Raw genomic sequence first — 27676 nt, forward strand, 5'->3', positions numbered from 1 at the left:
AGGAGAGGGCCCTACGTCTCTCTCCTCCTCATCGAAGACCTCGCAGTTGTCCTCCCTCCTAATACACTGGACTGACTGGTCCACCCGCACCGCTACGACTGCCTTGCATCTCGCCGTCTTCCTCTCCTTAGAGAAGTAGTCCCCCGCGGCCCCTGACCTCCACCTCCTGATTCTCTCTGTCGTCGGCTCGATGTCGTAGTTGTACACTTGGTACTCCACCACGGTGAAGGCAGGACGGTACTCCGGCAGGCTCCTCCTGATCATGAGGTCCACTGACGCCTCCGCCCCTTCGAACGTGTAGCCCTTCCTCTCGAGCTCCTTCACTGACTTGAGGATCTCTCCGCTCCTCTGCTTCCAATCCTCATCCTTGCCCTGCCTCTCTCCGCTCTTCAGCGCTCCTCCCTGCTGCCCGAGCATCCCGAACTCCTCAACCTTGCTCATGATATTCCCCCTCCCCGACAGCTCACTGATCAGCACCCTCCTCTGGTTCCCGACCAGCGTCGGGTCGATGTGTTGGTATGAGTCTTCGTTCTTCAGCACAGCGGCAACGTGGATGCCTCCCTTGTGGGCGAAGGCCGAGTTCCCGACGAAGGGCTGGTTCGATCGGTGAGGAAGATTCATCTGCTCGTTCACGGTCCTCGACAGCCTCGTCAGCGTCCTCAGCGCCTGTCCCTCGACCAGCTCCAGCTTCATTTTCAGCTGCAGCACAGGGATCACCGTAGTGAGGTCCGTTGTCCCATCCAGCCCGTTCACCGTGCCTGTCACCAGCTCCATCCCCTCCTTGGCCGCGTACAGGGCGCTTGCTGCCGCGAGCTCCAAGTTGTCACTGCAAGAGACTCCCAGCCACGTCCCGTGCTCCTGCGTTCGCTTCCTCTGAAGCATCTCCTTTGCCATGGCCGAGATCTCCCATGGCGTTCCGATCCCTCCGCTGTCCACCACCACCAGGGCATCGGCTCCTGCCTCCTGCAGCGTCGACATGATCTCTAGCAAAGCGCTGCTGTCTTGCCTCCAGGCATCGAACCCGTTGTGAAGGTGCACGAAGGTCTTGAGTTTGCCTTCAGCCGTCCTCTCCCACTCCTTTATGATCTTGATCTGACCAACAAGGCGGGCGAGGCAACCCTTGCTGACCCACTCCCCGTCAGCTCCCAGAACTGTAAACGCCAGCCCGAAATTCCGGACGTTGAGAGCTAACGAGTCTCTTGCTCGCTCGCGATCCTCCTCCTCCCTCCCTCCCTCTGCGAACGGCAGCATGGCAACAAGCTTGTGGAAGCATGAAGGCGACAGCTCTTGCCTCGCACGCTTGAAAAACGCCTCGTCCACCGTGTCCACCGACGGCCATCCGCCTTCGATGAAGTGCATGCCGAAGGTGCTGAGCATGTCAGCGAGTTTCAGTTTGTCTTCCGTGTTCCTGCACGCCATGAAAGAATGCATCAGTGCTCGATCATACATCAACAGCATGCGCACCACTCAGCGTTTCGTTGCGAAAGCGTCGAGTCGTAGAGGAAGACGTCGCGTTTTGCTGACATGCTTGTTGCAAGTCCTTTCCTTGCATGCTGTCGAATCTTGATAGGATCGGAAACTTGCAACCTTGTTCTCGGCCATGCCAGCACGCCCCTGCTCGACTGCATGTGACGAACATGAAGCATGTTCGACCTGTATGGACAGAGAATCTGAGGACACCATCCGTAAACCGGAGCCAGGCACATGACAAGAAGGGAAAACTGCTGCATGGCGCGTTTTGGGGCCATGTTCGATGCACCTGACCCTCAATCTCTCCTTCCCTTCCTCGCTCCTCTTTGACACAGCCCCGCCCCTGTCCTCTTGCAAGCTCTTCGGGGACAATTCGGTCAGCCGCGCCGAACACCTGTTCTGCAGGATCAGGAAAAAATGTCCATCGATGTCTTCATGACGACATCCTTTTCTCTGTCGTCCCCCCCCCGCCCCCGCCCCCTTTTTTCCTGATCCTGCCTCCCTCAAAATAACCTTTCCTCCCCTCTGTTTCCTTTTGCGGTTCCTTTCTCCTTCCCTGTATCCATCAGACGATTTTCTACATCCTCACTAGAGCACGCGACATCTGACCATTGAGAAATTCAAATTTCTCCTCTCCTCCTTAATCATTGACACTGGTGTGACTTCAAGTCTTCGTGTTCATCGCTCCAGCTTCTGCCCCGCCCCTCCTAAACCCTAAACCCTTCTGCTCCTGCCCCTGCCCCTGCCCCTGCCCCTGCCCCTGCCCCTGCCCCTGCCCCTGCCCCTGCCCCTGCCCCTGCCCCTGCCCCTGCCCCTGCCCCTGCCCCTGCCCCTGCTCCTGCTCCTGCCCCTGCTCCTGCTCCTGCCCCTGCCCCTGCTCCTGCTCCTGCCCCTGCTCCTGCTCCTGCTCCTGCTCCTGCTCCTGCTCCTGCTCCTCCCCAATTCCGCATGCGGCGTATTGACCAGATGATTTCCCCGCTTATTCAATTCCAACATAGAATAAAATTACACAGAACATTTTGAAATTATGATATATGACTCATTCTGATTTGAAATTTCCATGGACGCTCATGCACTGCAAGAGACGCAACGTGGGAACGTGTGGATTGAGAGAGGAGGAGGAGGAGGAGGAGGAGGAGGAGGAGGAGGAGGAGGAGGAGGAGGAGGACAAAGGGTCTGAGATCAGGGAGGGATGGAGGAGAGTGCATGCGAAGATGGGAGAGACTAAGATGATTTGAGGATGAATCCTTGCAGTCATGGAACCGGTGCTCCTCCTCTACCATTGCGGATCACAACTGCATTGCCATCAACCAAGCTGCATGCGTCGTTCTGTTGATGCCGTAGCCTCGTGAACCTGCGCCATGACTCGTAGGGTCATGTTGCTCGCGTCTATCTTGGTCTTCTCGCTAAAGGCTGAATCCTTTATCGCAAAACACGGGGATTTTCGCAACGACAGGCGCAAAATGCTGGATAGTCCTCGTATCCTTCCTGTCTCCTACGTCCAGAGAATGTCGGGAGGAGCTGCTCACCCATGGGAGAAAACTCGCATGGTCCCGGACTATTACGCCATGCTCGGAGTCAAACAAGATGCGAATCAGGAAAGCATTAAAAAGGCTTACAAGAAGCTCGTGTTAAGGTATCATCCTGACAAGAACACCAAGAACCAGAACGCGAAAGAAATGTTCATCAGGGTGCAGGTACGCTGTGTCTGCTCTGCTCCGCATGGTTCTTAGACGCCGTCCAGGAAGCGTACTCGGTCCTCTCGGACCCGAAGCTGAAGATCGAGTACGACGAGGCCAAGTTGGGTAGCAAAGTATCGTCGATGTTCCAAGACAACATCTTCCAGCGTCAGGGCGCTGCCAGTCCTGGGCATCAGACACCAAATGTCCCTCTCAACAAGCAGAGCGCGTGGGCTCGGCAGCGAACTCAGGAGGCCAAGTGGGAGTTCGGGGGTTCTTATGCCGACATGAGGGCAAAACAGATTCTGAGGTGCGAGTGGAAACCTGACGTGTGTTGAGAATTCTTCTTGATACTGAAGTTTGTTGGGCCTTGCTGAATTCTTCTTCGTACCGATGATCCCAAACGTGTTTGAGAGTGTGGAGAATTCTTGAAAACGCTCATGTGTATTGTGTGAGAGAGATTGTTCCTCTGTACTGTTGTTCGCATTTCCCGTGATCAAAGTCTGGCAGGCGGCAGGAGAAGATTCGGGCAGAGGCAGCAGCTCGTGCGCGTCAGGCTTTGAACTCGCAGTGGAAGGAGAAGAACGGACCTGAGCCAGAAACTACCGACGATCAAAAAGCTCGACCCCCCCCATCCAAGGGAAGATCTTTTTTTTTCAAGGTTTGCCGCCTTGCGATCTTCCATGCCCCTGATAGCGGCATTTGCGCAGGACAAGATGAAGAAATCTCCAAATAAAGAAAACGAGGGACTAGACGTGAAGGAGATGATTGCTACCGTGTCGCTCAAGAAAGCAGAAGAAAAGATCAAACTTGACATGGCCAACAAGGCGAATGATGTACCACCTGCCTACTTAAGGTGGTGACTGGCTCGTTATAGGCTGATGATTGAGCAAACCCGCAGACTGCAGCTTGAAGACATTCTTTGGGACGACATACTTCCCTCCATGGTCGATGTCAGTGATGCCAGTAGGGCGATCAAGGTAAGGCCACAAATGTGGACTCATTCACTCCGACTTGACTTACCTCTAGTTCATGTGGCATCCGCCGTTGTCCAATATGAAGAAATCGGTCGTCACGTCGACTTTTGACATCGTATTCGTGCATCACAAAGTCAGAGATCTTCCTTCTTGTTCCTGCTTCTTTCTCCTCCTCCTGCCTCTCCTCTGCCAATCTTCCTACTTCACCTCTCTTACTTTTCCTTCCTCTCTTCTCCCCCTCTTCCTACTTCTCCTCTTCTCTCATCCTCTTCCTGCGTTTCTCCTTCTGAATGCTTGGGATAGGTGCAGAGTCTGTCTACAGTGAATAATCGGGCTGGTGTTGTGATCTTTGTACAGAGAATCGATGAATATTTTCATAACAAGAGAGATTTCAACGCCTCGGAATGTGCGCTGAAGATCCGAAGATACCTGGGCGTCCAGTTCTTTCGAATGGACCTCGTCAAGGACGTTGGAAATGATAGCGAGGATGAATCAAAGTCGGAGGCAGCGGCAGCACAGAGATCATGGTGGGAACACCCAGCCGACAAGTCCCAAGGCGGAGGGTTGGGGAGCGGGGAGGAGAGCGAGGAGGAGGAGGAGGAGGAGGCGGATGAGAGTTCTGAAGTGCATGGCTACGACATCTCCCGGAAGCTGCTGATGAAGGAAGAAGACGACCTGCGGAAAAAGGGAAACTGCTTCGCCTGCGGTCAGCGCATAGCAGAGCGAGAGGACGCGTTGAAGAACGGGGACGAGCGCTGGCATCGCAAGTGCTATCAACAGGCGATGCAGGAGCAGCGAAAGCAGACAGCTCCCATGCACAGCCCCCAGCACCCCAAGACGGCAGAGGACAGGAGGGAAAGGGTCTCCAGCCACAGTGCTGCTTCACATAAGGAGGAGGACTACCGCCAGAGGGTTTCCAGCATGCCGACGGGAACAGAGCCGAGGGCACACCGTGAGAGAGAGGAGGGAGAGCCCCGATCCTCTTCGCCCCCATCGAACGATTTTCTCTCTGATGTCTTGAGCTCGGACACTGACGTCACGAGGTCGGTCGAGGTTGACTCCGACGAGTACCTCCGCCTCAGGCAACGTGCGTCCTTGCAGCCTCTCTCAGCTCCGCACTGACACCCTGCCCGCAGAGAGATCGCGAGCCTCCTCGCAGGGCCATCCTGCTCCACCCCCAGCTCCATCTCCTGGCCCAGCTCCTGCTGCCCCCTCTGATGGGAACCAACATGCCACATCTCTGTTGCGCGTGCTTGTCAGGGAGCTCGAGAGGGTCGGGAACAGCACGCGTACGAGGATGCAGCAGGCATGACTCAGCTCGTCTCCTCTTCGCTACCGTAGGAGGAGACGGAGGACGAGTCGTCCCCGGCACTGGTCGTCTCCCTCGCCCCCTTGCTTCTGCCCCCCCTCCATCGCTCCGCCTCCTTCCCCATGTCCAGCAGCGAGTCGACAATCCTGCCTTTCACAGCCTCCAGGTCTTCCTTCCTCGCCGGCTCTATGGTTCTGACGAGGTTCACAGTGTTCTTCGGGGCCCAGCCCCTGTCGATCGAGAGCGCGGCGTTGCCTCTTACCAGCTGCTTCCCAGCTGCAAAAGTGGAGGCTGGGCTCCTGGTGGGGAGGAAGTTCAGCTGCTCGACGACGTGGAGGGTGCGGAGAGCTTCGGTGGTTCGCTGGGTTGAACTCTCGATGACTTCCTTGACGATCTTCCCAGCTGCCCTCTTAGAGATCAGGTGGCTCTCGAGCCTCTCCAGCTCCTCCCTGCCAAAGTTGTGCAGGACGGGAGGCAGGACGATCACTCGCTCCCCCTCCTTCACGCTCGACTGCTCCTGCTCCTCCTCTTCCTCCTCCTGCTTGCTCTCGTTGAGCTGGTTCAGCGATTCTTCTGCCCGCCTCCTTGCTCCCTTCCCGCTCATCAGCCACATGGAGAGCGAAACCCACGGGCTGCCCATGACGTTCAGGAAGGTGGGAAGAGGCACTTCGGCCTCCAGCCTCTTGTGCCATTCCCCCCCCAGCAGCATCTGCATCACTTCCGCCTTCTCAAAGGGTTCGTAGCCGTAGTTTGACAAAGCCACGTCAAGCTCGCTCACGCTGAGGGTCCCCCCATGGTCAGTGTCGAAGAGCTCAAACAGCAGCCTGAGATCCTCCTGCTTCTGCTTGAAGTAGGAGCGCAGCAGCAGCACGTTCACCGAGACGTACCACAGCACGGACAGGGCAAGGAAGGCATTGGAACCTGCAATGACCTGGTGAGACTGATCGAAGTACACGATCAAGCTCCGCTGCAAGATGCCCAGGTGAAGCACGGGGAACGCTGCTCTGACGCTGAGGTCGACGAGGTCGACGATGAGAAGGATGCGCTTGTTGTAGTCCTGCTGCCTGCGTGATGGAAACCCCTCTGCCATCCTTTTGAGCAGCAGGCAGGTGACGACGAACGCGTGCAGGAGCAGGAGAAGAGTCATTGTCATGTTGACCTGATAGGCAGACATCGGTCAGAGGAGGAAACGACGGGTTAGCAGCGCTTACGATGATCGGGTCCGTTGGGACGCTCTCTCCTTCCTTCCTCCAGGCCGCTTGCAGGATGCAGGGGAGCGCCAGGAAGCAGGCGAGGATGCGATCAACGAGGATAGGGGAGAGCTGCTGGTCCTTGCGCGTCCTCGGGTCGATCTGCGTGGGGGGAAGGAGGAAGGTGCACCAGGACAGAAGCACGGGGAAGAAGCTCGCGAAGATTGGGAACCAGAGCTGGAAGTCGTCGAAGCCCAGCAGGAGGATAGGGGAGTCCCACCTTGTCATGCTCGACTGGTTCAACGCAGGGATCGACCGCCTCAGCTGGAAGCCAGCCAGTGGCAGGCTCGGCGAGCTGACCCTTGACGAGTCCACCGAGAGTCGTAGGCCGTAAGTCGACCTGCCGTCACCACGCTCAGCTCTTCCCCAGCTGAAGTCTATCTCACATCTGACCTGGAAGAGAGCGACAGGCTCATCACGACATCAAGCTTCCCAGCTGAGCTGACGTTCAAGTCCGTGGGGATGAGCTGCCCAGAAGACGATAAGTAGGTGGTGGAGCAGCAAACGGACTCATTCCTTTTCCCCTTCCTCTTCCTCTTCCTCTTCTTCTTCCTCTTCCTCTTCCTCTTCCTCTTCCTCTTCCTCTTCCTCTTCCTCTTCCTCTTCCTCTCCTTTCCCTCTCCTCTTCCCTTCCTTCTGCCCTCCCCTTCCTCTCCCACCCTCCATTTCTCTCCTCACCTTCATGCTAAATTTTCCCTGGCAAACAAATGTCCTTGTGATAGATTGGTTGGCAGCTTGATAGTCCGACTGCAGTGTAGCACATCGGTCCATCCTTACTGCATTGCTAAACACCCTCCCATCCATCGCCGATACAGCGTTCCAGACCAGACCTCCTCCTCGGCACTTGCATGCTCCTGCGCTGCTCCTGCTCCCCAGCGCCGTTGCAAAGATCACCTCGTCGCAAGCTCCGCATACCTCCCTCTCCACCTGGACACACTCCCCTGTCAAGTTGAAACTACGACCTTACATACCATCACCTGCATCCAGTCGCTACCGCAAGGGTTCAGGAAGCTGTCAGCTAGCCTTCTGTCCGACCAAGACAACGAGAAAGTGACGGAGGAGTCGAAGGTGTGAGCAGTGAGGTCGATCTATATCAAGTCAGCCCTCAACGCACCATAGGGAGCAGGCCAAGTCAAAGTCGGCAGCTAAAAAAAATGCATACCCCTCTCACTCTCAAGTCCGAGATCACGACCGAGATCACAGAGTCTCTCAGAGGGATTAGCATTTGACTGCTTTCAGCTGTCAGCATGACGACCCAACGGCCATCGAACAGCTCACGGAGCGATCTTGGGAGCACAGAGGCTTCCAAGGTAAGCAATATCGTTCCGCTGCTGCCCTCCATAGCAGTCGTCGACGTTGTCGATGTACCTTGGGACGTGCTCGGAGCAAGAGTCCTGAAGCAGAAAAGTCAAGGTCCTTGCAGCATCCTCCTCCCTCACCGTTTCCAGCCTGGAGCTGCACAAGTATCCGCCAGGATCGTAGAAACACTGTGAGCGGTTCGAGATGGACACGTTGGTGTGGGAAAGATTCCCTGGAAAGAGAAGATCCCAGCTGCTCTCCCCGACAAGCTTCTTGCTCACAAAGCAGTAGCCGCATCCTTGCATTAGGCAATACTTGCACTGCAAGTTGGTGCCGAAGTTCGCCAACGCAACCTGAACCCATGTTCAGCAAGTGCAGCAGACAACAGGTAGCTTCTCCTCCTCCTCTCAATGGAACCAACAAGGTTGATCAAAAACGGTGACCAAAACATCCTCTTCCTGCTCCATTCTTGCCTGCGTGTCGTCGCCCTCCTCCTCTTTGAGCTGATACCCCTTCGAGGTTTCCCCGCATGCGAGGAACTTCGCCTCACTGAATGGAACCTTCTCGAAGGACTCGTAGGCAGCTCGGTATACCTGCTGAGAGGTCAACCCCCGGCGACAAGACACGTTGAGCCTACCGGAGCGTTCTGAGTCGTGGGGGAGGTGAAGCCAGGGTCACCTCGGAGGGCAGGTGAACTGCATGGAGCCGACAGGGCGCGATGAAAGCAGAGGAGAGAGGAGCAGAGGAGTAAGAACAGCTGCGCTGACGGCATCGCTGACTCCGCCATGGCAAATATTCTCATGGCATTCCGCCCGAGTCAATCTGAAATGTTGCTCCAGTATTTCCTGCTCTCCAGGCAGAGATGCACTCGACAAATTGCCTTATTGTATTCTTGTGGATCACTCTCCCTGAGACTGTCCAGAGCTCTCCCTCGTGCTCTTCCCCTCTTCTTCTCTCCCTTCTCCCCTTCACTGTCTCCCTTCTTCTCTCTTCCTCTCCCTCTCCCTCCCTCTCCCTCCCTCCGCTTCAACTGCAACGGACATCAATTTGACCGCACATGGTAATTCTTGCCTTTTCTTTTTTTAGTCAATAAAATAAGTAATTCTGAAGGCTTTTATATATTATTAATTCGTTTTAGAAACTAGTTCAATGTTTGTAACACACAATTATTGCAAAGATTATAAATATTTTTCTTAATAATAACTTTAGTTACATTTGGAAACAACAAAGATTTATTAACGCTGTACCGTAGCAAGACCTGGTACAAAGTGCTTAAAACCCTGGTACTAATTCCAGCAATAATTCTAGTTGACGCCGCCCATGGCAGGACCGAAGTCCACATCGTTCATGCACCATGTTGAAACAGTCCGCTCTCAGCTGGGGCTTTCCTCGAATCTTCGTATTGGTGAAGTTATCTCGAAAGCATATCAAATCGTGGGATGGAGTTTTCAAGGGAACCTTGTAGAAGCGGCTAGTCGTCTTTATGAAGAATTGGCAGGCGAATCTCAGCTGGATGACTCTCCCGCATCGGTCACTGTCAGCAACACAATGGTGGTGTCAGAGAAAAAGCTAGGGGATGTTGATGCTTCTGATCATATACCGTGCGATGGTAATGCTGGTCCGGTTGATCGCAATACCATGTCAGACGACGATTTTCAGCAATGTTCTCATCGTCCTGTTCTGTCTGGCCCGTGTAAGAAACATGCCCCTATTGCGAGGCATTCCGTTCTTCCTGGCCCTGCCTCGCCCCTTTCGGATGTCGACACAATGCTAGACGACGCAACTTCCTTCGCCAATGCTCCCGCCGATTGTCATGCTGCGAAGTTTCGGGGCAAATATTTCCAGTCACGGAAAGAGTGTACGACTTACGTACAAGAAGTAAACTTTCTCGATGGGAATAAGGGTGTTCGTGTGCAAACTGCGCCATCAGGATTTAAATCATATCTGATCCTGTGTAAGTGTGATGGATGCAGGTAAGGTTTTTAGAAACGAAGAGGTTTCTCCTGTGATTCCAGGTGGTCAGGTACCAGTTACTTGCAAAGAAATCTGTCAGCGACCGACAGAGATATAAGAGTTACTGGTACATAGATGTTGCGAACAGTGTTACTGAGCATTGCAAAGCCCTGTGTACATCTTTGGGAAAGGGTACTATACGATTCTTGGTGAACAACGAATACTTCCGTTCGTTGCTATCAACTTCGATTGGTGATGGCGGTGGTTTGCATCAAACCCGCATGACTGCTAAGGAGCTGCAAGTTGCGGTCAAGTCTGAATTAGGAGTAGATGTTAGTCTTGCTAATATTTTCAAAGCCCGTTCCCAGGTTGAAAATGGATTATGGGACGATTATCGCAATTCCTTTCTTCTTCTGGAAAAGTGGATGGAGCGATATACATCATTGAATAAGGGGAGTCGTGGAATCGTAATGGCGCCCGTGCGGTCTAGCAGTGGTAATTCATTTCGTGGAGCATTTCTTGCCAATGGAACCATAATCCATTTGCTGAAAACTGTTGGTCTGCGCATTCTTGGGCATGACTACTGTAACATCGCACACAAGTATACATTCCTCACTGTTCTATGCTTTGTTCTCGAATGATTCTGCACAGGTGGTATTGTGGTAAAATAATGGTTATTGAAGCAAGGTTGGGAACTAATACCATCATCCCCCTCGCAGTTGGTACATGCTAATGCTTGTTGAATTCATTCAATTTGTTCATATGCATGCAGGGTTATTCGCTTCGTCGCAAGGAGATGACTCTACCGTCGGTGACGAGACAGAAGAAAATACTGCTTTCATGTGGGAACAATTGAAGGCTACTGGATTGAACCAATGGTTGTCTCGCAAATCTGGTGCTTTGACAGTGATAACCGATCGGGAGAAAGCAATCTTGGCCGGTGTGCAACGGGCTATGCCTGATGCTGATGTTATCTTTTGTTGCTTTCACTTGCTCTGTAACATCAATCAACATTGCAAAGGTATCTTCCTGTGCTTCGATTGAAACAGAGATGTCACTTATGATCGCAGAAAGACATGCCCCTTGCCTCACCAAAAATGGTAAGGGCACTTGTCCTGCAACTGAACCATTCTTCTGGAAAGCACAGGTGTGATTTTTCATGATGACTCGTCCTAAACACGTTTCAGTCTGCAGTGAGTTTGCGCCAATTCGAAGTTGCTATGGCAAATCTGAAAAAGCACAACGCAGTGGCACATGATTACCTGTATAACATTGATCACAAGCGTTGGGTAAGAAATTGGTACTGTGCATGCGTGAAATTTATTGTGTGTAGGCGAGGTATGCGCAATGTAAAGAGACATTGGATTCCTCTGGCAACGGATGTTCATATATCAGGACTTATGGAATACGATGCAACAACAATACAGAAGATGAAAATGCACTACTTCGTCATAATCTGTCTGGATCATCCAACCCATTGAGATTTTTCCAGATTCTCGCTGAGCGTTGGATGGAAATACTTCAGAAATTATACCATGATTACAACCCCCCCCCTGGTGAAGAAGCAACTCTGTTCCTCTGTAAGAAAGTATTACAGGCCCATGAGAAGGCATGCACTGCAAGCAAGAGATGTGTAATACTAGATGATGTTGGGAACGAAAAAATGACGACAGTCACGGTACGGAATGCCGAGTCGAAGAGATTTATGTCATTCGTCAGTTTGAGCAAACAACAGTGCAGGCCTTGCTGGCAATGGGAACAGACAGGCAGAGCGTGTGTGCATGCTATAGCTGTTTATAACAAGATACACAAGGGAAATGTAACTGGCAAACAGCTGATCACATCTCTTTACGACCGAGTCTGGTTGGGCGATACTCTCCATGCCGCTTTTCAACATGAAGACTTCGAATTTGGAGAGTTGATACCTCATGAAGACGACATACCGTTCCCACGAGATGAGGAGGTAAAGCTGGATCCTCCCCCCTTTACAGCCAAGCGTAAAGGACGAGGCAGTGGTAGAATATCGAAGAAAGGATTAACGGAAAGGAACAACCATGGTTCTTCCAGCAGAAGATCCTTGCCTGATACAAGTATGAGTGATGATGACACCGGCAAAAGAGACGGACAGGGAGAACCTCGACCCAAACGACAAAGAACTTGTGGCAATTGTGGACTGCAAGGACATAACTCACGGACGTGTGAGAAGATGCATACAACTACCGATGAACTGAAAGGAGATCGTGATATTCACGACACACAATCTGTACCGTCAACCGGGAGAGTTGAAGATGACAATGTGCAGGATGGAGATGATACAGGACAACAAGGACCGTCAATGTTGATAGATCAGGATGATGAAGATGATACGGGACAGGAAGGACCGTCAATGTTGACACATCACGATCATGGAGATGGAAGATGTGAGTATCTGAAGAAGTGGATTGGAACAGAGCAGTACCGCAGGAAAGATGTAATCCAATATCTGACACAGAATCGTGTTTTTGTTATTTCACACACTGCATTGTCAAAGAATGATTTCAAAGCATTGCAACCTGGTCAATCGGTGCGAGACGAGGCGATCAATGCATTTTTGCAGTTGCTGATGATACGCGAAATGAACACTCGTCCAATGAGAGGAGATCAGAGGGATCGTGGACAAGGAAACATCTTCATCATCACAACATTCTTCTTCACAAGGTTGAGGCTATGTCACGAGCTTGGGAAGGTAGCACGGCATTGCCAGTTTTAAATCATTCTGATGTGCAATCACAGGCGAATGATGAAATCACAGAGGGTTACAACGCCTTACGACGATGGTTTCCTGCAGGGACGTGGTCAGATCACGAGCGAATATTCATCCCAGTGAACACGGGGCACCTAAACAAGGACAGCAAGGGGCAGATTGAAGGCGTGCATTGGAGTTTGATGGTTGTAGAACCATTTACCAAGATGATAAGGTGAGTGTGGGTAAATTGTACGCTGCATGGAAATATTCATCATGGGTAATGATTGCATTTCGTGGTAGGTTGTACGATCCTAGACACGATACACCTTCGACGTATATGCAAATAGTCGCAGGTGTGCGCATCGGATGAGGAAACAAAACGACTTGTTCTGATCGGTGAAATAGATTTCTTGCGATATGAATGGAAGCAACAGGGATTTCAAGGAGGAGAGACCTGGCAGCAGGAATACGTTCCTTCCAACAAGGTTAGTAGAGAAAATCCACATCCCTGATGATATTCACCAAGGTTGCCTGATACAGATCCCCAAACAAACTGATTCCGTGTCATGTGGCATATTTCTGTGTGCGATAGCTGACTGCCTGTCTGGTAACATGGAAGTGAATTCGTTTGGCCAAGGAGACATCGACGAGATCCGCAAGGCTATAGAAACTTTATTGAGAAACGTTTATTTATGCAAGAAGTGAACGTAGAGCAATGATACCCAATCATGATTTCGCAGTGTAGGCGACTGATACATCCTATAATGACCTCAGAATGTGGAGTGATGGATGGACGATGACCTTTCAATGTCCATTGTGACATTAAACAGCGAGAAGAGAAAAGACAGCGAGAACCAACCCTAATCCTGCCGACTGCTGTCCCCCAAACTGAACTGATACCTTCACCTTACTGTACGCAGGACCATTCTCCCGCGCCATGCCAGCGATGCCAGTCGCTGTGGCCGCCGCCGAAGGAATGAGGCTCGGACGCATACCGGAACGCCCCCGCGATGATGGCAGCGAAGGATAGGGAGGCCTTCACTGAGTCGGATCACCTCCAGCGATCCGCCAGCCAGCACAGAAAGCGCAACGCATATGGCAAGACTTGAAGGCCTTTGGCGACGATACCCTCCGATCTTCCTCTGTGCTGTTGCTTTCAGCTTGGTGTGGGTTGGTAAGCTCGCCTCAGTTGTTATAAAAAGTTCACTGGACACCCGGCGGGCCCGGAGATTCACTTGGAGTCGCCGGCGGCAGCGCGTCAAGTGCTGGGGCCCTGATTGTATGATAAGAAACCTCGTTTGCGTCGGTTGGTGAAATCTTTCAGATACAGCTGACATTCGACTGCCAATTTTGAGATACGAAAGGAGAAGTTTTCAAAAGGGTAGTTTTGGTCCCTTGTCTCCTTTTTGTCTCCTTGCCGTCCCGTCGCTGGACTTCTATTCCTCGCGCATGTCGACTGACACCAGACCTCGCGCCCGCATCTCCGACCGCATCGCCTGCGAGATCTACCTCTTCCGCCTCTCCCAGCCCTCTGATCAGCTCTGGTTCCCTACTCCCGCCAGCGTCGCTCTCGGCAGGAGGTACGGCATCACGCCCAAGGCCGTGCGAGACATCTGGAACAGGCGGACCTGGGCGCGTGCGACCCGCCACCTTTGGAAAGACAAGGCAGGACAGACCATGCCCCTGAAACAAGAGAGACAGGAGGGCGCTGGATCAGATAGGATGCTCAACGAGGAGGAGGAGGTCGTATCAACACTGAAACCTGAGCTGCGTATGGAAGAACAAATTCCATCTCCGTTGTCACCGCCTTCGAGGAGTCCTGCAAGCATACCAGCAACGGATGATATTGGAAACGAAGCAAACATCGTCGAGTCTCAAAGCAACGAGGCTACAGGCCTTGGGGACAGAACGGCAGACACGCACTGCGAGGGATGGCTGGTATGTCCTACACGCATATTACTGTTCATATCCGCGCAAGAGACGTCCGAGGACGATATCTGGTGACGCATTTGATGCGCTACAAGACAAGGATGTGCGAGATGATAGGGCAATAATTCAGCAACATATACCTCTTGTTAGATCAAATCAGACTTGTGTCGATGTATTGAAGGTGGACTTACAGTGAGTCAGGTTTGCTTGAATAAATCAATCTTTTGTGGTGAGTTTTTAATGGATCGAGTGTGCTGCAATCTCTGCACAGCTTTTACGAGTACTTGTGTCAAAATATTTCTGCTTCCAACTTGCCCTAATGCAACCAACTACTGTTACTGCAAGGTCCGCATTCATTGGAGTAGCTTGTTCATCGTCAAACTGAACTTAAATGCAACAAGTCGTTGTCATAACCAGCAACCCGAGCCCAACGCAGTAATGAACCTGGATCAGTACAAGGAGACAGAATGGATAACGCATGTTGTCTGTCACAGACACATACAACTCGGAGGTCGGAAGCATCTGACTTCGTGAAGCTTTACACGGGTTGCCAACGTCCACAGCGAATGCTCAAAGCTCCCGCGCTCCTTCTAGCTGAAGGAGCCCTAGCTTCTCTCAAGCTTCTGCTCCTCTCCTTACCTGGAATAAAGACTTGAGAAGCTGTCTCTGCCACCAGGGTCATCCTTTAGAATGCATCTAGCTAGTGTATGCTTGCAGTCGTTGGAGACAGGGTCCTTTTCCTGACTTTGTTGACGATTCTGATCCAGGCTAATCCTCTGGTCCAATCTGAGATGAGCTCGATGTACTAGAGCTCAAATAGACTTGCACATAGCTGTTCTCTTTCTTTAATCTCCGTTCTTCCCTCCTCAACATCCCGCTGCTCCTCCGTCTAGCTCCTCTTCCCCCCCGCTTGTCGAGATGAAGAGCATGATCCGCTCCGGGCACACCAGCCACCCCTCCCCCGTGTGAGTAGCCGACGACCCCCCGCTGCTCCTCCCCTCCTCCCCTGACCCCTGCCATGCCCCGCGCAGGGGCGTCGGCGAGAGGGAGCCAGAGGTGGCGGGTCGCGTGCGCCCAGGTCCGCCTGTTCCAGATGTCTCGCACGGCCTTGGGCGTGATGCCGTACCTCCTGCCGAGCGCGACGCTGGCGGGGGTAGGGAGCCAGAGCTGGTCGGGGGGCTGGGAGAGGCGGAAGAGGTAGATCTCGCAGGCGATGCGGTCAGTGATGTGGGCGCGAGGTCTGGGAGACATCGACCAGGCGAGGGCGAGGTAGTACACCCCCGAGTACTCCCACGTCAAGATCGAAGAAAGGCCGCAGAGAGGAAGTAGAAGATGCGCAGGGGAGCTATGAAGGTGGAGAAGGGGAGGGGGGAGGAGGGGAAGAAGAGGAAGAGGGGAGAAGGGGAACAGTTCTTGCCATGGAGGTCATGGAACCGGCATGATCTGCTATGACAATTTTTCGAAAGGGACCATATCTCACGCACCCCTGCGCACGGATCTGCGGGTGCTGAAGGAGTCGCATGCTGAAAAGACTCGTTTTCCTATCTCTCTGATGCCTGCCGCACTCCGAGTCGAATACAAGAACTTTACTACTCGCCGCCCGGTCGTGAAAGACACCCGGCGGGCCCGGAGATTCACGGCGGCCGGGCGGCGCGTGACACTCGGAGTGCTGGCGGTGAACCATTCACGATCGGAAACTGTACGTGACAGTTTTTTGCCAACCCTCTCGTTTGACGGGCTTGTGGAACAAGAGATTATCTGCATCTACAAAACTTGTCACGGTGATGACTATCAACTTGTGTATCTTTCCCGCTGGTGTGTGGAATCGTCATTTCCCCAGACACGTATGCTCGAAGTAATGCTCCAAGCCCGCATGCCACTGGGCATCAATCGCCTTGACGAAACCCATGGGATGTGCCACAGTACAAGGCTGAACGGGGTGGACGCGTTCCTGTCCTAGAATGTTTTGGGATGCAGACGGGGGACAGGGAGGAGAAGAATGAGAGCGATGGGAAAGAGGAGGTTCCACTGCCACTAAAGGTAGTGACATGGAAGCACGCATGGTAGAGGCTGACGACTCGCAACCTGCGATCGTCGTCGAAGGGCGCTGTTGGCAACATCTATGTACCAGTAACTCTCATATCTCTGTCGGTCGCTGACAGATTTCTTTGCAAGTAACTGGTACCTGACCACCTGGAATCACAGGAGAAACCTCTTCGTTTCTAAAAACCTTACCTGCATCCATCACACTTACACAGGATCAGATATGATTTAAATCCTGATGTCACAGCTTGCACACGACCAGCATTTGTGTCGACATACGAAAGGGGCGAGGCAGGGCCAGGAAGAACGGAATGCCTCGCAATAGGGGCATGTTTCTTACACGGGCCAGACAGAACAGGACGATGAGAACATTGCTGAAAATCATCGTCTGACATGGACTCTATGGATATATCATTAGTCGCGCCTCCCCCTAGCCTCTCATCACTTGTCATTCGCTCCTCTGCTCCCTCGTTTGTTCTCCCTCCTCCCTCCTCCCTCCTGTCTTCCTTCTTCTCTCCTCTCTCTCTCTCCCTCCCTCCCTCCCTCCCTCCCTCTCTCCTCTCTCCTCTGAACCTTCCTGTAACCATATCCCTACCAAACTTTGGAGGGATCTGATGCGTTAACGCTCCTCTCCTCTGGTCCAGCAATTGCAGCAAAAGCTCGATGCGGATAGTTTCTTGGCGGATGCAAGTTATCGATTAGAAGGCCTTTGTGTACTTGCATTGTCCAGATCTGATATCATACAATCTGTGTGATATCAGATCTGGACAAGTTGGTGCTGTTCTGGCCATCCAATGCTGCTACCTCTATCTGGGCCGGATAGGCCTGCGCATCTTACTCGGTAGTTAGACATGTAATCTGGTTTCCTTCCCAACAAGAGTTACTCTCCTCGTCACGGTGCTGCATTCCTTGTTGGACCTTTGGCCGCTACCGCTGGCTGCCCGGTCTGCAGCTTGTTGTGGAAGTAGAACTTCATTCTTTATCCCTTAACTTTGTCATACATGTATTGATGTATTGACGTCATTGAAGATCCGCCTTGACAGCTGTCGCTTATACAACCATGTAGCATGGCCATTAGAACCTTCCAATCTCCATGATCATCAGAATTTTCCTAGGCTTGACCGTCTCAACCGCTCCGCTGCTGCCTGCCTTCCGTTTCTGCTTACTCACTCGTGGGGCTTCTATTGAAGCCTCCCATCCACCCGATATCAGTTGCAACACCAGCCACTCTGTGTCATGATTCCTCTCTCTGATGCAGGCTTTGGGGTTGTATGTTGATATCGAGTGCACCATGCACACATTGACATCCAGATCTTGTTCCAGCAGCTCCGAGACCACTTCTGACATCTGCTTCGAGGTCAGAGGAGACAACGAGCTCTTGAACTTCGCTCCTCCTTTCCATCCTGTCTTGCTTGAAGAAGCTGGCCCCCCGAAAGTATAGTCTCTACCTTGCGTATCCTTGGCGGGAGCGTAGAAGCCCAGGGCCGTGGCAAGGGCGTGCTCTTGCTCGCTCTCTTTGACAGGGACCAGGTTGCACATGCACGAGGCGAGCATCTCCACGAAGCTTTCTTTGTTGGCAACAGAAGCAAGGATCTGATCCGCGCTCCTTGAGTCTGTCATGCCGCAGTGGTGAGCGAGATTTGTCAGAAGCTCCTGAGAAGGAGACCAGCTGCTGATCATCAAGACCACTGAACCGAACGACTCCAGCATGCTCCCAGCTCGCTTCCACGCATCCACGCTCAGAGGATTATCCCCCATCTTCGTCTTGCTGTGGATCTGCTTCAAGACCTCAAGTGCTGATTCCGATTTTCTTCCTGAGAAAGGCCGTCCCCCTCCCGCACAAGAAGCATACGAGATGGGGTCCAGCAGAGCAGAGGCAAAGCTCGAGGTCAGCTCAGCAAGATCTTTGTCACCTCTTCCGTTTGAGACTTCAACGGATGTCTCGTAAATGCCTCGGGGTGGTATTTCTGCTGAACGATCGATATTCAACAGGGCAAGCCCCTTGGAGATCAGAGACTGAGGGAAAGCTTCGTTCGGAATCGGCTGAAACATGCAGTAGATAGACTCGTTGGTCAACCTCAGCATTATTCTATTGATATCTGATTGTATATGATCCGAGATCTTTCGAATCAGCTTGGCAGGATCGACTTTCTTCGAATCCCTCAAACAGCGCAAGAAATGGGAGCACAGCCACGGATTGACATGGTCCAGCAGCTTGGGTACCTGCGCCTCGCCGAATACCCTTTTCAGGGCTTCTTCGGCATCGTCTGACGGCAGGATGTATCCAGGAAGACAGCGATGTGAGCAGCAAAGCAACTCATACCCCTTTTGCCGACTGTGTACAAAGGGCTGTGGTGGAGGTTGTACGAGATTCAAGATCGCAGTGTTTGTCCCCAGCATGATGCATTGTATGTTCGCATTCCTCAGTATCCTAATCAAGAAAACCAGCTTTGCCATGGGTGAGATGAGGTAGGTGTTGTCTTGCTCAGGAGGGAACACATCATCCAAAAGTACCCACCGCCTTCCCCAAGTCCTAGCTTCATCCACAGTGACTGGATCAACGGTAGTCGACTTGTTCCACAGGAATTTGAGGGCCCCTAGCACATACCAACCTTCCTGTCTATCGATATTGACATCCCAAACTCCCAATCGACATGTCTTATCTGATCCAGCAGCAAGCGAAATCACCCTGCTAAGATCACAGTCCAAGGCCTTGTTCAGAAGTCTCGTGACCGGTAATAGGCGAAAGTAAATGTCGTGCGCAGAATGCTCGTACACAGGAGAAAAGCGGAAGTACATGCTGTGGTTTGCATTCCGAACAAAGTAATCAGCAGCACAAAGCGACTTCCCGCTCCCAGCACAAGCTGCAATCAGGCTCAAGTAATCAGAGTCATGGTAATGTGATTTCTTTATCCTTTGATCGATTGGATTCATAGCACTCAGTTGCTTGCTCGGTTGCACCCGTGATGACGTTGAGTCCCATTCATTGTCAAGACAGCGATCAAGGCATTGCTTCAAGGACTTCAATACATCATCCAGGTTGATGTCTCTTGCGACTTTGGCCAGAGCTAGCAAGGGAGTGATCAAGAGCTATCGGAGATGACACACAGCGACTCACCACGAGTGAAACGTTCTTCCATGGCTCAGATTTGCTACAGGAGATCACTGTCAGCATCATCGTCATCATCATCATCATCAACATCATCATCAACAACAACAACATCAACAACAACAACAACAACAACAACAACAACAACAACAACATCATCATCATCATCATCATCAACAACAACAACAACAACAACAACAACAACATCAACATCAACGACAACATCATCATCAATGACATCATCATCATCATCATCATCATCATTAACAACAACAACAACAGCATCATCATCACCACCACTACCACTACCACCACCACCACCACCGCTCTACCTCTCTTCCCCCCCTCTCCCGCCGACTAGCGGCTAATGCTGATGCTCTGATCCAAGTGTCGGCCCATGGAGCCATCAGGATCCGTCAGATGCTGCCGGCATCGCATGTGCTGACCGAGCGAGCTCTTCTTCCCCTGCCCCTGCATCTCCTCTGGCGCCGCCGTTGCACGCAGAAGCAGCCAACTCGTGGTTGAACCAGCCTGGTAGGCTCAGCGGTTCCCTCACACGCCTCGACTATAGGGCTCTGAGACTCTATTTGAGCCTCTATGATTTCTACCCCAAGTAAGAGACTAGTGCTTCATCGGAACTCAAAACCCTCTGTCTCCCATCCCGGGTTGGCGGACATGCACCACCCACCCGTACCGTAGAGCCCCGGTCAGCGATAAAAGAACGGGTGCAGACCACGAAGCTGCGATGAAACCTTGTTAGGCCCTAGAAAGAAGACAAGCTCGGCCCCTCACACTCGCCCAAGCAACATCCGCCACGCTGCCGCAACACGTCACACAAGACAGCTGCACGCATCATGCCATCCTCGGACAGCTGCTCGCATCACGGAGTTCCGGCATGCGTGGATCACCACTGTGCTTCGTTGCTCATTAAACCAAAACTAGCTTCACTTGTTATTTCGAATACATTGTCCTGATCTTCCAACCTGAGAAGCAAAGAACACAACCGAAAACAAGAGGTAGAATTCCCAGTCGTTTCCATGAGTGCAACTTGTCAGTCTTGACACCTGGCAGTCTTGACACCTGTCAGTCTTGATATCCGGGACACAAGAGACATTCAACGAATGGACATGGGCAGAATCCGCATTCAGAACAACTTCAAGTTGCCATACATAGCTTTTACATCTTTGTTTCAATAAATCTCCAATTGCAATGCAGTGGGTTACCTTAACGTGACAGCTTGGTGTAATACGGGAAACATGGCTGCCAACAAAACCTGCCAAGAGGAATCATTCAAATCAGCTCGACAGGCCAAGGGCAAGAAGGCTGTGTGGTTTTATTGACATGGAGCTTACCCGAACCCTGATGGGCATCAAGCGGAGTGCTCTGCGGGTGCGAGAAAGGGCAGCGGGAAATGAGACGACATAGCCAGCTCGGAGAGCGGATGGAGGCAGCTTGCCTGCAGCGAGTGAGTGCTGCGTGTATATGGGCGAGAAGCAGCTCCTCCACCTGTTCTCCTATACGTTGCTGGACTCTGAGGCGCAGCATGCGGGCCTCAAGGTCTGATGGCGGCGGGTCAGTGTCATGCATCCATTGATGTCTGGCCTCACTGTCGTGCCACTCTACAGATTATGCAGATCATCTGAGTTCATAGCCTCGTGCAAGTCTGTGTCTGAAGCAATCTTCAAGCTTCTCCTCGTCCTCTTTCCGTCTTTGCCTTCTTCCATTACTCATGCAGAACGCTGTTTCAGTCGCAAAAGATGGAGACATCCAAGCTCTTATGAGATCTTCTGTGATCTTCTGTACGCTGCTGACCTTCTGGAACTGGCATCGGGCATTCATTTCTTGCATACCACCGTTTTCCATACTCTTGCTTCGGCTACAACTACCCTCCTACGACTAGTAGCTTTGACCCAAAAACGCTCCATCCAGTCTGCATTGAAGGAAGCTCTGCTTGCACACAAAACCTTAAACTCGTTGCATTCGTGACCTGTCGCATCACAACATTTACTTATACTTTATACTTAGTCTTGGTTTTCTAGCCATTCTTGATATTTGCGGTCTAAGTTGACTTCTTCAACAATATCTTGAGGCAGTTTGTCCCGCCACTTCGGGTCTCTGAAGTCATATCGAAATGACCTTTCACGTCCATTGGCATAGCGTCCAAGAAACATCCGGCCAGGCTCATGGTAAATCCCATCAACACGCCAGCCGCCATCATATTCAATGAACCTGTAGAAATCGAGGGGTGGAGCCCATGCAGTCTCAAACTCGAGATGAAAGGATAGGTCCTCGCGTTTCCATACAGGATCCGGAACATCCCATTTGGTGCCCCAGTGTTTATTGCTCCATTCGATAGGGCAATAATCTTCACGAGCTGGACGTGGCTTGAAATGCGAAAACACTCCCTTCCCATCTTGGGCGCCACGGATGTCAAGGTCCTTAAGACAGGCTTCAAACAAGTTTGCTGCAGCAGGAGTTGAAGCACACATCAACACTCTGTTGTAGCACATGTTGGGCATGATGTCTGTCCTATGAGAGCACGGAGCTACAACTCGCTTGATCGCCTGTCCTCAGGCTGCCGCTTTGACAAACAGGCTCGTGCGAGCCCGAGAGGCCCGTAGGCAGGTAGGGCGCGACTGGGGGGGGGGGGGGGGGGGGGGTAGTCAGGACTGTGGACAAGGGGTGGGTTGTCTCAGTCTACGTGGTGGGTCGGTACCAGGTCCGTCAACCTGGAGGGTACGGTAACGCTAGGCGTGGGGCAGCATGGCTACCGGTAGGAGGGCCGCTACCGCCAACATCGCTGTCTTTCTTGCTGGCGTGGGCGCCTGCCAGGGACCAGAGGGGGTCAGAAATGAAGCGTGGGGGTAGTCTCACTACGGGTGTTTTAATCAAATGAAATATAGGGTGTTCACTACCCATTGATAGGTGGGGGTACTAAATGGTGCGCCGCCATGCTCCATGAGGAGGGCCATTGGTGCACTTCATGCAACATCAGATCATGTTTCTCTGCATAGAATGAAAGGAAAACTGTTTTGATACTCATGTATCTTGCAGACTGTAAAAGATTTCATGATATATGTGACTTTGTGAGTTTCTGTTCAATTTTCACTGTATGGCATAACGCCAACATGTTGTTGGAGATAAATTCAGCGATCTGCTGCGTGCAAAATCACAGAGGCAAAGGAAGATGTATATTGAGTTGTGTATCATACTATCCATGTATCATACTAAGCCTGTGCTTGGCTGCTCACTTAAGGGGGAGCCTTACTGTCTTCGTACTGATTTTAACTTAACTTTGAGTAAACAACGGGAGCCAGCTTCTGATTCTCAGACTGAGAGAGAGAATAATTCACTGACAAGACGAGCAGCTCTTGCCGTGAGAGTCGAGCAGCTCTTGCCGAGAGTCTCGAGCAGCTCTTGCCGAGAGAGTTGAGCAGCTCTTGCCGAGAGAGTCGAGCAGCTCTTGCCGTGAGAGTCGAGCAGCTCTTGCCGTGAGAGTCGAGCATTTTGTTTTGCATTCTTTTTCCGAGAACCTGCTCAAGATCTTGCTGTTTATGTTTCTCACCCTCAAGTATTTGTCAGAAGGAGTTCAATTTCATGAGAAGCAAAGGGGTTCAGTTTTAATCAATTTTTCTCGGAATATCTTTCCGTGCTCTGAGAGATGCATTACTGACAAACAACGTACATGATATCCTTCCATCTCTCCAACATATCCTCTCATCTCTCTCATAACCTCCGCTGTTCATTGATAGCTTCAGCAAAATACCACCTATTCGTTCAGAGGTCACGAACGCTCATTGATGCCATTAATATTACACCCGAGCGCATGTAGTCAACCTCTTAGTCAGACGATTTGCTGTACAGGTAAGCAGGAGCGATACAAAGCTCTTGGATCCACAGCGTGGGGATCAGCGAGGACGGCAAGACGGCTGTCAGCGGGAACTGGGACAACACAGTGAGGGTGTGGGACCTGGAGGGGATGAAGGAGAAGGCTTGTCTGAGGGGTCCTAGGAATACGGTATCGCAACATGATCGCCTCATCGTCTACCTTCGTCCCAGTCGCATGCTCACCACTGAAAGGTGTCGCTCGTCTGCTCTTGTCTGTGCTGCCTTCTCTCCTCCTCCTCCTCCTCCTTTATCTCTTGTTGCGTATTCACGATTGGTGCTTTCCCTCCCCCCTTTCCTCCCCATCTCCCCATACAAGAAATGCCAGGATCTCCCGCCTCCTTCTCCTACCTCACGTTGTCGTCGGATCGACCTCGACGACCTTGTACCTCCCTGTACTCCGGGAACACAGACAGCCTTTTTTTCGACATGAACGCCAGCTCTGTCCCTCCCTTCGACGCGAGCTCGTCGGCGGGGAGTCTCCCGTCCCCTCCCGCCTGCTGGCATGACGCAGCCGCCTCCGACGTCGGCACGGTGAGGTTCCTCATCCCTCGCCACAGTACCATGGACCTTTCGGAAGCCTCGATGCTGGTGTGAGAGAGAGGCAAAACCGCCAGGATGGTCAAATGCCAGTGATGCCTCATGTTAATCGCCCAGATATGACAGCACAACATACAAATAGATCAACGCAGCAGGTCCCAGTGGACATGACTGCCCAGCAAATTCCCCCAAAGCGTGGAAAGAAAGCTCTTTTCACACCCCGGTCATCACCGAAGGGAGAGAAATTTTCACCGGGATGGACTCGTCGTTGAAGAGGATGGTGACGACGTTCCAGAGCCCCACCCAGATGAGGATCAGGCTGGGCTCCTCTAGCAGCTCCCAGATCATCCTGGCATGGATTTCCTGTGGAATTATTTAAGCCATCTATATACGGACAGGCTTCCGGAGCCTGAGCACAGGCCATACGCCCGCGGACTCGATGATCATGATAGCAGTAGCCTAGCCACTCAGTATCACATAAGCGCTGTCAGAAGTTCCATAGTTTATCTAGTGATCTAACTCATACTCTATGATACCTAAGAAGCCTCGATAAAGATCGTCTAATGAGCTGAAACGATTACAAATTAGTGTCATCTCAAGGCTTGTGTTCAACAGCGCTCCCCTTCTATGAACAGCATCGGCTGGTTGAAAGTCGTCCTGGTGGTGATGAGGATATTTGCGTCCGGTTCCGTATGAAGGGGCCGTCGAATATGCTGCGAAGCCTCAGGAGCGAGGAGGGTAGCACAGGGTCAACCTTGAATCTCCGAGAAGGTGATAACCGATGGCGGTGTCTTCGTTTCTGCTGTGAATGTAGAGCGCTCTTGTCTACCCCCCGAGACCTTGATACCCTCTTTGAGGTCATGGGTGATATGCAAGCGAGCAGCACATCAACTGGGAAGAGAAGCGAAAGGGCGAAAGCTGATACATACAATGCGACTCGATTCTTCCCACTGCTGCTGGTAGAGCACCGGGCAGTCCTCCGCGTCGCACCCTGTCACGAGCCGCATGCTCCCTACACAACTCACGCAGATCCGGCAGATCCGAGCAATATCTCGCTCCACCCTCCCCCGACGATACTGCATCGTGCACAGAGCCACTTGAGGAAGAGAAGTGCACTCCGCACAGACAGCCGTCCTGCAGCTAGCTGAGATGAACAGGGAGAGCAAGAGGGGAGGAGGAGCTCGGTCATGGGAGGAGGAGCGTCACCTGGAGAGCTGGTCGCAGAGGATACAGTGCATGCTCTGGAAGTGACTGCGGATGCTGTCTGCCTGAGAAGCGTGGTCCCTCAAGCTCCGCGCGTTCATCCCTCCCTGTCATGGTCTCTGCCATGGCACGTAGACAGTGTCTGCCATGCAGGAGTCACGAAGGGAGGGAGGGGAGGGAGAGGAGGGAGAGGGGGAGGGAAGGGGGAGGGAGGGCAAGAAAGGGTGGAGTTGAAGAAGAACTTTGCGCGGCTGTAGCGCGGCAGCTCGAGGAACCTTCGCCGTATTTCGACACCAAAGAAGGAGAGGAGGCGCGCGAGGCAGGGGATCAGAGCCTTGGTGATGTAGAACTGCGCGTTGATCCGAAGAATCCCAGACGAGGAGCTCCAGCCCGGGGGTCTCGGCGCACCTTGGTAACGTTTACAGTGGCAGCAGGGGGGAGGGTGGAGGAGGAGCTGCTTGACTCTCTCGGCAAGAGCTGGTCGAGCAGCCCAGCACATGGCAACCCAACCTCGCAAAGAGGTCAAGCCTCCTCTACTCTCCTTATTGTCCTCGTACTGATTTTAACTTAACTTTGAGTAATCCCTGGCAGGCGCCCACGCCAGCAACTCTACCGGGCAGAAAGACAGCGATGTTGGCGGTAGCGGCCCTCCTACCGGTAGCCATGCTGCCCCACGCCTAGCGTTACCGTACCCTCCAGGTTGACGGACCTGGTACCGACCCACCACGTAGACTGAGACAACCCACCCTTTGTCCACAGTCCTGACTACCCCCCCCTCCCCCCCCCCCCCCCCAGTCGCGCCCTACCTGCCTACGGGCCTCTCGGGCTCGCACGAGCCTGTTTGTCAAAGCGGCAGCCTGAGGACAGGCGATCAAGCGAGTTGTAGCTCCGTGCTCTCATAGGACAGACATCATGCCCAACATGTGCTACAACAGAGTGTTGATGTGTGCTTCAACTCCTGCTGCAGCAAACTTGTTTGAAGCCTGTCTTAAGGACCTTGACATCCGTGGCGCCCAAGATGGGAAGGGAGTGTTTTCGCATTTCAAGCCACGTCCAGCTCGTGAAGATTATTGCCCTATCGAATGGAGCATTGATCACTGGGGCACCAAATGGGATGTTCCGGATCCTGTATGGAAACGCGAGGACCTATCCTTTCATCTCAAGTTTGAGACTGCATGGGCTCCACCCTTCGATTTCTACAGGTTTATTGAATATGATGGCGGCTGGCGTGTTGATGGGATTTACCATGAGCCTGGCCGGATGTTTCTTGGACGCTATGCCAATGGACGTGAAAGGTCATTTCGATATGACTTCAGAGACCCGAAGTGGCGGGACAAACTGCCTCAAGGTATTGTTGAAGAAGTCAACTTAGACCGCGAATATCAAGAATGGCTAGAAAACCAAGACCAAGTATAAAGTATAAGTAAATGTTGTGATGCGACAGGTCACGAATGCAACGAGTTTAAGGTTTTGTGTGCAAGCAGAGCTTCCTTCAATGCAGACTGGATGGAGCGTTTTTGGGTCAAAGCTACTAGTCGTAGGAGGGTAGTTGTAGCCGAAGCAAGAGTATGGACGAGATAGGGGTGCTGCAGCTTCTCATACGGCAAAGCCACAACAGTGATGGTTGCGTATTGCCTGTTGTCGAGTGCTGCCGATACAGTCATAAGAGCTTGGATGTCTCCATCTTTTGCGACTGAAACAGCGTTCTGCATGAGTAATGGAAGAAGGCAAAGACGGAAAGAGGACGAGGAGAAGCTTGAAGATTGCTTCAGACACAGACTTGCACGAGGCTATGAACTCAGATGATCTGCATAATCTGTAGAGCGGCACGACAGTGAGGCCAGACATCAATGGATGCATGACACTGACCCGCCGCCATCAGACCTTGAGGCCCGCATGCTGCGCCTCAGAGTCCAGCAACGTATAGGAGAACAGGTGGAGGAGCTGCTTCTCGCCCATATACACGCAGCACTCACTCGCTGCAGGCAAGCTGCCTCCATCCGCTCTCCGAGCTGGCTATGTCGTCTCATTTCCCGCTGCCCTTTCTCGCACCCGCAGAGCACTCCGCTTGATGCCCATCAGGGTTCGGGTAAGCTCCATGTCAATAAAACCACACAGCCTTCTTGCCCTTGGCCTGTCGAGCTGATTTGAAGTTGTTCTGAATGCGGATTCTGCCCATGTTCATTCGTTGAATGTTTCTTGTGTCTTGGATATCAAGACTGACAGGTGTCAAGACTGCCAGGTGTCAAGACTGACAAGTTGCACTCATGGAAACGACTGGGAATTCTACCTCTTGTTTTCGGTT

The 27676-nt window shown here is 52.3% G+C and overlaps 9 protein-coding genes across 9 annotated transcripts; 4 read left to right on the forward strand and 5 right to left on the reverse strand.

Annotated features, from left to right (window-relative positions):
* Nucleotides 1-180: 180 nt before the first annotated feature.
* Nucleotides 181-1419, reverse strand: GUITHDRAFT_72331 (hypothetical protein; the record flags this gene model as incomplete). Its single annotated transcript, XM_005831262.1, has 1 exon — nucleotides 181-1419. A coding segment is annotated over one exon (1239 nt), but the record flags the coding sequence as incomplete, so codon positions are not given.
* A 1607-nt stretch (nucleotides 1420-3026) lies between these two features.
* On the forward strand, nucleotides 3027-3265 carry GUITHDRAFT_46008 (hypothetical protein; the record flags this gene model as incomplete). The annotated part of the gene is made up of 2 exons (XM_005831263.1): nucleotides 3027-3167; nucleotides 3215-3265. Coding segments are annotated over 2 exons (192 nt in total), but the record flags the coding sequence as incomplete, so codon positions are not given.
* A 2174-nt stretch (nucleotides 3266-5439) lies between these two features.
* GUITHDRAFT_139884 (hypothetical protein) lies at nucleotides 5440-8756 on the reverse strand (the record flags this gene model as incomplete). Its single annotated transcript, XM_005831264.1, has 10 exons — nucleotides 5440-6594; nucleotides 6647-7025; nucleotides 7079-7152; nucleotides 7364-7612; nucleotides 7663-7773; nucleotides 7857-7914; nucleotides 7964-8079; nucleotides 8125-8337; nucleotides 8428-8577; nucleotides 8622-8756. 10 exons carry the CDS (start codon nucleotides 8754-8756, stop codon nucleotides 5440-5442), a joined length of 2640 nt encoding a protein of 879 aa, XP_005831321.1.
* Nucleotides 8757-12420: 3664 nt separating this feature from the next.
* Nucleotides 12421-13382, forward strand: GUITHDRAFT_153030 (hypothetical protein). The gene is made up of 5 exons (XM_005831265.1): nucleotides 12421-12662; nucleotides 12710-12894; nucleotides 12963-13015; nucleotides 13068-13147; nucleotides 13203-13382. Exons 1-5 carry the CDS (start codon nucleotides 12552-12554, stop codon nucleotides 13365-13367), a joined length of 594 nt encoding a protein of 197 aa, XP_005831322.1. The 5' UTR covers nucleotides 12421-12551; the 3' UTR covers nucleotides 13368-13382.
* Nucleotides 13383-14111: 729 nt separating this feature from the next.
* Nucleotides 14112-14666, forward strand: GUITHDRAFT_109793 (hypothetical protein; the record flags this gene model as incomplete). Its single annotated transcript, XM_005831266.1, has 1 exon — nucleotides 14112-14666. One exon carries the CDS (start codon nucleotides 14112-14114, stop codon nucleotides 14664-14666), a length of 555 nt encoding a protein of 184 aa, XP_005831323.1.
* A 2926-nt stretch (nucleotides 14667-17592) lies between these two features.
* Nucleotides 17593-18218, reverse strand: GUITHDRAFT_153031 (hypothetical protein). Its single transcript, XM_005831267.1, has one exon. The coding sequence runs from the start codon at nucleotides 18186-18188 to the stop codon at nucleotides 17709-17711; it is 480 nt and encodes a 159-aa protein (XP_005831324.1). The 5' UTR covers nucleotides 18189-18218; the 3' UTR covers nucleotides 17593-17708.
* Nucleotides 18219-21764: 3546 nt separating this feature from the next.
* On the reverse strand, nucleotides 21765-22262 carry GUITHDRAFT_139885 (hypothetical protein; the record flags this gene model as incomplete). The annotated part of the gene is made up of 1 exon (XM_005831268.1): nucleotides 21765-22262. One exon carries the CDS (start codon nucleotides 22260-22262, stop codon nucleotides 21765-21767), a length of 498 nt encoding a protein of 165 aa, XP_005831325.1.
* Nucleotides 22263-23583: 1321 nt separating this feature from the next.
* GUITHDRAFT_109796 (hypothetical protein) lies at nucleotides 23584-24302 on the reverse strand (the record flags this gene model as incomplete). Its single annotated transcript, XM_005831269.1, has 2 exons — nucleotides 23584-23685; nucleotides 23985-24302. The coding sequence occupies 2 exons, from the start codon at nucleotides 24300-24302 to the stop codon at nucleotides 23584-23586; spliced, it is 420 nt and encodes a 139-aa protein (XP_005831326.1).
* A 1981-nt stretch (nucleotides 24303-26283) lies between these two features.
* GUITHDRAFT_139886 (hypothetical protein) lies at nucleotides 26284-26787 on the forward strand (the record flags this gene model as incomplete). Its single annotated transcript, XM_005831270.1, has 1 exon — nucleotides 26284-26787. One exon carries the CDS (start codon nucleotides 26284-26286, stop codon nucleotides 26785-26787), a length of 504 nt encoding a protein of 167 aa, XP_005831327.1.
* Nucleotides 26788-27676: the final 889 nt, after the last annotated feature.

The sequence above is a fragment of the Guillardia theta genome, assembly GCF_000315625.1.
Source record: "Guillardia theta CCMP2712 unplaced genomic scaffold GUITHscaffold_41, whole genome shotgun sequence".
In the NCBI taxonomy this organism is placed as follows: domain Eukaryota; class Cryptophyceae; order Pyrenomonadales; family Geminigeraceae; genus Guillardia; species Guillardia theta.

Coding starts and splice junctions, on each gene's coding strand:
- GUITHDRAFT_153030 (XM_005831265.1), top strand. CDS start 12,552: ATGAACACTCGTCCAATGAGAGGAGATCAGAGGGATCGTGGACAAGGA. Junction 12,663..12,709: donor TATGTCACGAGCTTGGGAAG/GTAGCACGGCAT, acceptor GTGCAATCACAG/GCGAATGATGAAATCACAGA. Junction 13,148..13,202: donor AATACGTTCCTTCCAACAAG/GTTAGTAGAGAA, acceptor TGCCTGATACAG/ATCCCCAAACAAACTGATTC.
- GUITHDRAFT_153031 (XM_005831267.1), bottom strand. CDS start 18,188: ATGCTCGCCTCGTGCATGTGCAACCTGGTCCCTGTCAAAGAGAGCGAG.